Here is a 12,163-nt window from a genome sequence, read left to right as displayed (position 1 = left end):
AGAATAACAACATTAATGATCTGATGCCATTCAATATTCCACTTCATTCTAGAAACTTTGATAATCGATTCATTAAATTTAAAGTTCGTGGTGGTGGGATATCGTGACTGGAGGGCTCCAGGATCAGAATTTGATTTTAAATCTGATGTCAGGGAACCACATATTTTTGGGGTTGTGCAGCAGAGGTTAGAGAGAAATGGGGGGGTTATCATTTCAGAGATGTCCTCTAACGGCGGTACAAGTTTAAGAAATTCGTGCCAAAATAGCCTTAGTGTTCCTTCGAAATGGGTCGTAAATATAATCAAATCAAAAACCTTACTGAATAAAATATATCAATTTTTGGCAATTTTTTATATCAAGAGGTAACTTTTGGAGCCGACAAAATTCGACAAAGATTATTTAAAGTTGCATTAGATTAAGTATCCCCAGATGCAAACATGTTCCAATTTGAACCCAATCCTGCACTTTCAGGTCACTAATTCTGATCAAATAACTTTCTATACTGAGTGCGAATTTGAATTCTAGTCCAAAATCTTATAATTCTTTTTTTTTCAATTCTTGCCAATGAAATAGCGTGATTAAAACTTTTTACATGCATAGATCGAAGTATGATAGAATTTGGATCAAATACCTTTTTGATATTGAAATATTGAAATGTGATGGTAAGAAAAAATAATCTATGAAAAGTATAATAAAACGTATTGCTTGCACAAATATCTTGTTTCAGTCATAATGGAACTTAGCATTCCAGAGTTCCACAGTAATCTAAAAATTAATTAAAAACTGAAATGAAAGTATTTTATTCGAATTCGTCTGAAACTTGAATTTTTCTCTATTCTCTTGATTTGTTATTAACATAATGTTAAATAGTTTTAATGATATTTAGCTTATTTTTTTTTTCGAAAATAAACGTTAAAAATTCAAAAAAAAAAAAAAAAAAAACCATTTTTGTTCCCAAAATGTTAGCATAAATTGAATACATCCATGTTTTGTGTTTTTAGCAATCATAAATGATTAATTGTTAAGGTGTTTTAGTTTTAGTTTACTCGAGGATTTTATTCCTTTACAATGTATTCTATCAAAAAATGATATTTTAAAATATTATAAAAAATTATCTCCTTTAAAAAATGTTTGGTTATGTTAATTATGAATTCCAATATTTATTTTGTGAGTTTTATTCTACAATTGTTGCGCTGGATTACTATCCATTGGAATTGTTATTTTTTAAAATATTATTTTTTTTTTATTAGAACGATTATAATTTTTAGTTAAAAGATTTCAATTATAATAATTATTATTTTGTTAATTAAAATTTTTAATTGTACTTCTGATTTTATTAATTAAAATTGATTACTGATTATTTATTAGTTGTGTTTTATTTATTAAAACTGTTATAAATTAAAAATAAATCTGTGTGATTTTTTCTTATGTAAAAATTGTTATTTTTTTGCCTTATTCATTATTAGATCAAATGATTTTACACTTTTTGCTATATTTATATTCTTACTAAAAGCATTAAGTACTGGACATTATTTTTCCTCCAGACGGTACAAAGTTATTCTCTGAAATTCTAAAATACAATAAAAATATGATAAGTAAATAAAATAAATATGGAAGAAATTCGAGTTTAAAATATTGATATCTAAATAGAGGGAATAGTTGCAAGAAATCCCATTATATTACATCTAATTACACTTAGTCCGAAATATCTCTTGTTCCGTACATAATCGATGGCGTCCTATCGTTCATGAGAAAACGCGTGTCATTTTTGCAATGGCAGAAGAAAGAAATTGATTGGACAAGCGCAATTAAAACACTTTGATAATATTATAATTAAAATTGGATTTCTTTGAAATCAAAGAACAGACTCGAGCGTCGTAAAATCAAAGGATTAATAAATTATATTGATTTTTTTAACTTGATATTATTTATAGGCTGAACACCACCTGCAAAATGTTTGATAGGGCAAAAGTATTCAAAATAACTTACAGGGCAGACTATTGAATCTAGAATTACCAAATTTGGCATGTAGTTACTTCTTGGATATTAGAATTTCACCAATTAAACGTTTTAAAATTTTATCTAGAATTATAATTAAATGAAATTAATCGAAATATTAAAGTTTCCGCAATAAGTTCGGATTTAAACCATTTTTATAACATTTTAAATTAAAAAGATTAATTTTTTCAATGATACCTGTTCTATTTCCCTACAATATTAATACATTTTTTTAAAAGTTAGTTTTAAATTAAATATAATTTTGTAATTTTTCCTTCCCTTTATGTATAAACATATAATCAAATAACAAAAAATTATTAATGTTAGTATTTTAATTGATATGACGCGGCTAAGCAAAAATAAATATTAAATTTGATTTTTTTGTAACGAATTTATGCTTTTAAATAGGTCAAAATGCTGGTTATGTTTTTAATAAAATTTCTTCCATATTAGCGTTCTTTTTGTAAATTATACGATGTAAAAATCATTATGCAGGGAAGGTAATGGAAGCCATAGTAGAAGAATATGATCTAAAACATAATTACTCTACGATGTTTGTGATTAGTTAAATCTATTTATTTTATTCCATTTCCTTGTATACGAAATATGCAAAGAGATAATACTGTTATCTTCAAAAAATTGGAATTCGATATATTGGTGACGCTACATTGTGAAATAATTATTGACGAAATAATTGTCTGTGAGCTATTATTGGTGAAATAACGTTTGTCTGTGAGCACAATAACTCAGAAATGCTTTCAGCTCTCCTTATGAGATTTTTTTTATTTTTTATGAACACTAAACTTTTGCATTTCTATCAAGTTTTGAACGAAATACATTCAGAGAAAGTCTGTTACCAAGCTGTCAGAGTGCAAATACAAAATATAAAGAGCTGGATAGGTAAAAGTTGGTACACAAATTTAGCATCTTAATAAAAGATTCGTATAAAATTTATAACTGAATTTGTTAAGTGGTTGACTATCTATCAATCTATATTTTTGCATGCATGTAGACGCAATAATTCAAAAACAAAATGACTAAATTCAATTATCTTTTTATTGTAATTGTGGTTCTGTGTTAAATTTGGGTTCCAATTGGTCGAAAAAGAAGTGTTCAAATACATATTCATTTCTCTAGTGTTTAACTTTAGGCCGCATGACAGTGATTAATTGCCAAAGATCGCATATTAATTGCAATAAAACCAATCGATTCATGAAAAAGATCGATATTTTGTAATTATTACTCGTGAATGTCATGTAATACACAAGTACTACTTTTTTTTACTATATTGATAAAGCACACAATTATTACGCGTAGCACTCAAAATAAAAATCTGCGCATTGCAGCATTTACTACCTTGACCATGATCCAGAATTTTATGCGGAAGTAAAGCAAAGACATTATTGGTTCATTAAAGAATATGTGAAATTTTTTTGGGGGAAAATTACTCCCACTTGTTTTCAATTTAAAGATTTAAAAAAAAAGGTTATCAGGGATTGAATAGGAAGAAAAGAAACACACACACACACACGTTGATGATAAAGAAATGATTTCATTACGTATAAATTACTTTTATTCATTTTCATAAATATGTTGAAACATAAATATCTGTGCATTTTGGACCCAACCACTTTTATTGAGGTGACACTCAGAGGAGCACAAAATACACATAGATTAACACAAACGATAACGTTTTACTTTGTAAATAACTATACCTGTGCACATAACGATAAAGTATTAAATACAACAGCCATTTTTTTTTCAGCACACAACAGAACACACACCAACACATAAAAATAAGTGATAACAGAAAGTTATTTATATTATTTTTCTTGTTTTGTAGTTGAGATTTAAATAATAATGAGCTTTCTATACATAGGAAAGCTGAAAAAAATGCAAGTTATCTAAAATTATTACTATTAGCATGGGCCTTAAATAATATCAATTAATCATATTTTAGTATGTAATCTATAAATAAATATTTATTTTTAAAATTTTTTTCCCCGTATTTCTTTCTTGATTATTTAAAGGCAGCATTTTTAATGTAAATAAAAAGAATCAACGTGTTTACAGTACCGTGACCCACCGGTGAATCAAACTGTCAATGTTTCATTACGAATTTATAATTCTTCAAGCCGGCAACATCTGCTCGTGGATCAGAAATTTGTCGCCGAAAGAATTTTCTGAACAAAAACTATGATTATTAAAAAATAGAAAATTAAAATGCAAATAAAACTTGATTCAACATGGCCGCGACACCGTATAAACCGTATTATTTGATCCGGTGGGGTCAAATTAATAATGCTTCATTAAAAAGATAGAATTCTTCAAGCCGTGAAAAAATTAAACACATTTTTCCTTTGAAAATCGTCGCCAAATAATATATTCAGACGGCAGACGAAACTTCAGATACCCCAAGGAGCAAGAGAAATGGTAAAAATTGCTTTGAATATGAGTATATGCAGTAAACCCACATTATAACGAGCCTGGATTAATAAAAACAAAATGGTTTTTGGATTTCTATGGGTTTTTTTTAAATGTTGTATTATGTTCCCAATCTATTAAGTAAACAATATCCGAATAGAGATGTACTAAATTAATCATTTTATAGCATAATATTTTGATTTAATGGTTTTCACATAGATCGACTTAAAAGAGTTTGACTATTTCATATAGCACGAATTGTTCTATTCTTTTGATTGCGCATCATGTACTAGTATAATATGATTAAGAGAGAACGAATGAACCATAGAATATAAAATTTGAAACCGTAAAATTATTTTTAAGACAAATTTTTCATTAATTCTTTTATTTCTATTTTTCTCGTATTCCTCTGTCATTTCAGAATGACAATTGGTCTACATTTTCATATTATATGTTATTTGAGAATGATAGTTGGTGACCCATGTTGCCCCAAAAAGTGTAAGGAGAGAAGAAACACATTAAAATGAATATATTGTTTTTGTTACAAAAACTGGAAGAAAGTAAAACTCACGCCGGCGTCCTGACATAGGGGTAGCGCGTCTTCCCCGTGATCTGAGCGGCCTGGGTTTAAGACACGGTTTAGGCATGGTTGTTCTTCCGTTGTTCTATCTGTGAGATGTGTGAATGTGCCCTCCTGTAAAAAGGGGTTGTGCAAGCGAATGAGTGATGCGTGAGTAGCTAAGTCGTACTCTTGGCCCTAGTTGGCGCTACTAAAAAAACAAGAGACGCCCCCCTCCCCACTGGCTTAAATAGCTGTCTTCGTAACAGCGGGCTTGCCCATGGCAAGTGCCATAAGAAACAACAAGTAAAACTCACTGTTGGATCTTCTATATAGGTATTATCGTCACCAAGTAAAAAATATTTCGTCGAAGTGGTTATTCCATATCTATTCCAGAAGTTCGAAATACTTAATTATATTACTGTAGTAAGATCGTTATTAAACAATGAATCATTATAAAATGGGTATACTGCATATAATGAAATTATTCATGAGGTTGGCATATACAGTAAAATTTTTTACACACATCTGTTTGAAGAAACGCGTTCGTATCGTAAAACACTAATATGAATTACAGCAACAAATAAAAATTCTTGATAAACAGACTCACTAATTTATGGAAAGAGAATAAATAATCCAAAGCAGGAAAGAGCTAACAGTTTATGCCACCCATTAAACACACAATTTACAGATATGTACATATGTTTGATATGGGAAACACATTTTTTTTCTTTTTCTAGCTCAAAGCTCTTTCCAAGGACACTTGAGGACTGGAAAAAAATTCAAGCACTTAGCACCGGGAGTAAATACTTAAAATTCACTGAAAGCACTGAAGAAATGAATGATCCTGGAAGATTTTTTTAATATCAGGTAAAGAGGACCCATATCATTGAATTATATTAACTGCATGCTGTCGTAGAGTTAAGAACTTAATTAGAATTTTCTGTTAATGAGTTTAATTTCTATCAAAGGGACCAGATGTGTAAGGATAATCTCGATTTCAGACTTTATTGTCACAGATTAAGTCTAATAATCTAGATTTTCTGTTAATGAGTTTGATTCCTGTCAAAGTGACCAGATGTCCTGATGAGTAAGGATAATCCCGATTTCAGACATTTTATAACAGACTGAATATAATAATCTTGATTTAGATTTTCTGTTAATGAGTTTAATTACTGTCAAAGCGACAAGATGTCCTGTTAAGTACGGATAATCCGATTTAGGACATTTTTGTTACAGATTGAGTCTAGTAAAGTAGATTTTCTGATAATGAGTTTAATTATTGTCAAAGTGAACAAATGTCCTGATAAGTAAGGATAACCCAATTTCGGCCTTTTTGTTATATACTGAGTATAATAATTTAGGTTTTCTATTAACGAGTTTAATTACTGTCAAGGTGGCCAAATGTACTGGTAAGCAAGGAAAATCCCGATTTTTGTCTTTCTGTCATAAATTAAGAAAAATAATCCAAAATTTTATTGAAAACTGATTAAACCATTTTTACTTATTAATAAATAGCAGACTGTTCCATTTATAAATAAAGTAACTCATATTAAATATTTAACAAGATTTAATTGGAAAAATATAGGTTTTTAAGAATTCGCCTTGTGAAATTTTGCAAGGTTCTGGTCAATTTTACAAACCATGTAAATGAATAAAAATTCTAGAAAATTATTAGAAATAATAGCAAAATATCATTTTTTCCCCTTTACCTCTTTTTATTTACTTTTTAAAATTGTAAGTCTACTGAAATTTTTTAATTGTATTGGATTCTGCCTAACTCCTGTTTTTCAATTTTTTTACCTATAGTTCCAAGCTAACAGCAAGCTTAAATTCAAGACTCTAAAGTGTTCATAAAATTCTGTAACTTGTTAAACTCTTCATTATAGTAGAACCTTCGAATCCGCCTAGACAATAAAAAAATTCTGGCGTTTCCCTATTTTTATTAGTTTTTTATTTCCTTAAAAACCATAAAATGTATTTATAGACGAGAAATGTTAAAGGAGAATAATATTTAGGTCAACAATATAGGTCATTATATGACTGAAATAGGAGGAATTTTAATAAATATCATTTTAAGCAATGTATTAAGATTTAAGTATTGAGTTCACATTTCAAAACATTATACGATAAAAAACTCAAAAATGTGCGAATCTGAAAAGAATCATCACATTAATTTGAATAATTAAAGACGCCATATAACTTTCTTATTATCTTTGTTTTATGAATGAAATAATTAAACTTGCATTCAATTAATTTTTAAATGACACTTTAAAATATTAAAATGGCCCTTGAATAGTATAAATTAGTATTTTTTTTATCTCATAGAAATACATTTTTGATTTTTTAAATGACTGATTTATTGGATTTAATGCATTTAGATGCAAGTTTGCTGTTTAGATAAACTAAGCCAAACTTATAATGGAGTGAATATTGATGATAGTATAATATACCAAATATACTTAATTTTCTAAGCAGTTTTTAAGCTTGGTATTTTTTAAACATAAGTTTTGGTAAGCTAAATGTCTTTTTTCTATAAAAACTAAACTAATTTTTTTCTTACAAAATGTCTTTGAGACGAACATTAAACACAAATACCTCTTCCTTTTGAAAGAAAAATTTGGCAACGTGAAATGTTTAAGGAAAGCCCAATAAATAGATAACATTTTTCTTTTGGAAATCAAATCCAAAATAATGAAAATATATTTATACAAGTAACAGGATGAAATACTTATAGAAGTGTCTAAAATATCAAAAGCACCGGTATTCCATTGAGCTTCTTGAGCCCAGCATTACTCTGGTATCACAAACTTCAATCAACAATTCAATTTTTGCTTCCTTTTACCACTTACAACATCAAGAGTTTTGATATGCAGACTTTTATACCGTATAAATAATAACTGACACTGGGGCTACGTGAGCGTAGATGCGAGAGTCGTATCAACTTTACAAAAAACATTAAATTCTATGCACCGATGTAGAGTTTTGGCACTAGGGTCATGCTCAAGTTGACGAAGGATAACAGGACGGTTTGGTGTTTATAGTTATTTAAACAGTGTGAACAAATTACAACAAATAAAATCCTCCAACAGTCATTAGTACTCATAATCTTCAAGGTATCTTCGATCAAGCCTAAGTCTGGATATTATTGGAAATGATTAATTCGTCTTAGATGAGGCAACTGTTCTGGAAAGGTTTCATAAACATTTCCTTGTCATATAGACTTTGCCCATATAGACTTTGATCTCTGGCGGAACTTTGAAAACGCATTTTATCATCGCAGGGAAGATTTAAAGGTCACTGAAGGGCAAATATTCTCTCACGCTACTACCTCTGCTGGAAGGTTGGTTCTCTCTTCTGGCCCATTGTAATCCAGCATCTCCGTGGCCAGTTCACTTTCGCTCATGGTTACCGTTTGGTTACTCTCCCCTTCCCCAGAGCTCGACCCTGATTGGCGATAGTTCGAACCAGATGGCTCAGGTGACGTTGGATAAGATTCAGTTTCGGTTTTCAGTGTCACTATTTCATCTCCATCAACTTTCTTTTCCAGGACTTGGGGACGATGTTCGTCTGTCTGGTGGCTTTGAAGGCTCTGCTCGTTCTCAAAAGGCTGGTTGCAGACGATGCATGTGTGTTCGAATGTTTTCCCATGGGAGTCTCTTAAATGCCTTCTCAGAAGGTCTGTGGACGGAAAAGACTCTTCACATGATTCACAAGGATGCGTGGTGGAAGTGATGTCTGTCCTTTTCTGTTCCTAAAATGACAATGTGGGAGATTATATTATATATATATATAATTTTGTTTAAATCAGCGTGGAGTACCTTTCAGCGAATCACTTCAAAATACTTTTCTATACTATACTACATCATTACATCAATTACTTTAGGCAATACTTTACACTACATATACTATATCACTTACTTTAGGCAACAACTGCTGTACTACCTCGACAGGAGTTGTTATCTAAAATGAATGATGGCGATATACGCCGTTTTACTATTGGCGTTACAAAGATCATTATTATAAAACGATTTAAGGTTCTCTGTTAAATAACAGCTACACAAATATACCAACTTATGCAATAAATAGAGATTTATAGGGTAGGGTTGCTGCACATGGCTTACAGTTTGCCCGTATTTAGTTTGATATCTCGGGAATAAAAATAAAGAGATATATTTAACCCTTATAGAACTGAAAAAAAGGTTCCTTACATACATATACATTTTTTTTCAACAATCTCCTATCACAATTGTCCTTTGTAATAATATTATTTTAAACATTTTTGAACAGAAGTAGTAAATTATTAGAAATGTAATATATATATAGAAATAAGAATAAAATTTATAGCACGTTATTTTACCTTGATTTCTGGTTTCTTCACTGTTTTAGAACTTGAAACATGATGGTGTGACTTCATGTGTAGTTTTCTGTTCTCTTTTCTCGTAAATTTTTTCTTGCACACCGGACAGTCAAATGACTTTTTTTCTTTCCATCCTTTATTATGGGATGATCTCAAGGACTTTTCCTTCAATACGGATTCGTCATCAAATTTGTAGAGATCCTTAAGGGAACCTGAGGGAAAGAAAATAAAATTTGAAAAAATAAAATGAATAAAATTGAAATCTGCTATCGTAAATTTGAAGTTATCATATTTAGAAACAATTAGTATGTGGGAACAGAAAAACATGTTCCTACATACTCATATTTCTCAATCACCAGCATTCAGAAAATCGATGGTTTTTGACCATTTCAAAATCAATCGAGTTCTAAATTTTTTTTTCTCGAGGGGAGAATTTTTTTCGTAAAGAAGTTTAAAACGGTTTGAAACAATCACGTGACAATCAGATTACGCACGCGTCCATATTTATAATACGATTTTTTTTCCATCTTAAAATCATACGAACTTCAAACTTTCTCTCAAAGCGTTTTTTTTTTTGGGAGGAGGGGTTTAAACTAGTTTGGAAAGATCACATGACTATTATATTGCGCAATCATCAACTTTTAGAAAAGCGATGTTTTTTTTTTTTTTTTTTTTTTTCCAGCTTAAAATCGTTTTAATTCCAAAACTTTTTTTACCAGCTAGAAAAATTGAAATGAAAGTTTAAAAAAATTATCTATATAACTTTCGATATTTCTCCTCGCTGATTCGCATTCATTCCCATTTTCTTCTCTGTTTTTCTTTGGCTGATAACTTATTACGACACTTCCCTTTATTGACCAGACAGGAGAATAGAGTACTTGGTGGACATCCGTTCTGAGTTGTAACTTTTTGTTGATGATAAGTCGTCAAATGTGATAACCTTATTTATCATTTTCTAATAACCTTAAAAAAAATGATGCCTCAAAAGCTACAAATCGCTAATTTTCTGCCCGTGCATTTTGTCATTTCAAAAACCTCAAACCAAAATAAAATTTGTTCTCACATGATAATAAAAATCATTATATCCATAAGTGAAGTTTTGAATTCACTCAAATACAACCCTAAATAAAAATAGAAAATCAATTATTTGTGGTACTTCCGACACTGGGTGAATGCGAGATGACAGAGATGTGATTTCACTCTCTTCTTGAATTTGCATTAAGCATTGATTTAACAATAATTTTATTAATATTTCATGAACTGATATGCTCAGTCCGCCGTGTAGTTCCAGAAATTATACCTCGGAAATCATCAATTTCTTGCTTCTGAATATTTATGAATCTCTTTTTCAATTTACAGTTCATTTCAGGGTCTGTTTTGGGCATTAATATATACCAAATTTTTCTGTTTACATCGATTTAATTCCGTCTAGATTTGCAAATTCGATAAGCCTTACTAGTGTTTTAAAATCATGCAGCTCGTTCAAATAGATCTGAATGGATTATTTTGGAATGCAAAACAAATTCTACGAAACGCCCTGTCGCTTAGTTGGTCCTAAATTTATAATGTATAAAGTTAATAAAAATATGTCAAAACTATAAAAATAATAAATGCAAAATACAGAAGATTCGTATCTGAAACATCTAAGCATGATATTATTTTATGATTGATTCGCCACACTTTATTTTAATTTAATATTTACTCTTAATTATGCACAAGCGAAAAGTAAACTGTAAAATTCTTTTTAATTTCGTTACAACGTGCCGATATAGAAGCGTCGTTACAAAGGCAATGGGAAGTATTGTTGTAAAATATACTTCAAAATATTTCGGGATTTTTTTTTTTAAGTAGAGAAGAAAATAATTGGATATCACAGAAAAAATATATATTTTTTTAATTTTAATATAGTATAAAAGTGATTGCTATGCTCTTATATTCTTTGAAGTCGTTGAAAGAAAAAGTTAAAGTTTCAAATAATTTTTAATTAAAAGTTTAATAAAAAAATTATTTTCACTACCCCAAAGTAATAAATGCCATTTTTGATCATTTTAGTTCCAACAATCTGATTTGAAAAGGGCTTTGCAATATTTTTCATCCTAAATGTGGCAACATGCAGCTCGCAATATATAGTTTATATGTCAGTCTATAAACATTACAAATAAATATATGACGTGTCATTAATTGTTCCATATAGAATTTTCCAATTAGTTCTAGACATAATGTTATTAACATATGTTGAGATTGCAAAATGTCGAAGGTAACTAATATGGCCAACTGAAAACTTTTATTAAGAATTGTCACTGTTAATCTAAACATATTCAACTTGCACATTAAAATATTGAAACATTATGTTTAAACTTTTATATAAGTTATCAGAAAAATAAAGGATAATATTTTTATGATGTTTAAGGTGAATTATCTTTTGTGCCAATGATCCTATTTGTAATTGATGACGCGTTTTAATCCATTATAACGTGAAGAGAAAATTACGATAGTGCGCAAACAGCAGGGTTAACTAATTCGTATCCAAGAAATAACACGAAATTGTCTTGTTATTTTTTAAGAGTATAAAGCTATGAAGATAATTGAGGAATGTCCAAGTTTGATTTTGCAGTAAAACATTTAGTTTTAATAATTTTGGTTGCAATAGAAAGCAATCGAACCAAACGATCATTGAATTCTTCCTGTTATAGTAGAATTAAATTACGATAGTGTTTCTGCAATTTGAATTTATCCAATAAACTTCTCCCACTGGGCTCACATCAAAAATTTTGAGGAGAATCTTCCATTATGGTGGTTGTCACCCAAGTGGGTACAGAAAT

General features: G+C 29.6%; 1 protein-coding gene across 1 annotated transcript in view; it reads right to left on the bottom strand.

Annotated features, from left to right (window-relative positions):
- Positions 1 to 7,609: 7,609 nt before the first annotated feature.
- The window catches only part of LOC129987606 (zinc finger protein 423-like), a 50,054-nt gene continuing 45,500 nt past the window's right edge, over positions 7,610 to 12,163 (bottom strand). The window contains exons 12-13 of the mRNA XM_056095565.1: positions 9,342 to 9,553; positions 7,610 to 8,735 (exon numbers count right to left, since the gene is read on the bottom strand). Of these exons, the coding sequence (XP_055951540.1) occupies positions 8,301 to 8,735; positions 9,342 to 9,553 (647 nt within the window). The 3' untranslated portion in view covers positions 7,610 to 8,300. The remainder of the gene's footprint in view (positions 8,736 to 9,341; positions 9,554 to 12,163) is intronic.

This window comes from Argiope bruennichi, chromosome 10 (assembly GCF_947563725.1).
Source record: "Argiope bruennichi chromosome 10, qqArgBrue1.1, whole genome shotgun sequence".
NCBI classification, from domain to species: domain Eukaryota; kingdom Metazoa; phylum Arthropoda; class Arachnida; order Araneae; family Araneidae; genus Argiope; species Argiope bruennichi.
The sequence above is the reverse complement of the archived record's forward strand: the minus strand, read 5'-3'. Positions and strand labels throughout refer to the sequence as shown.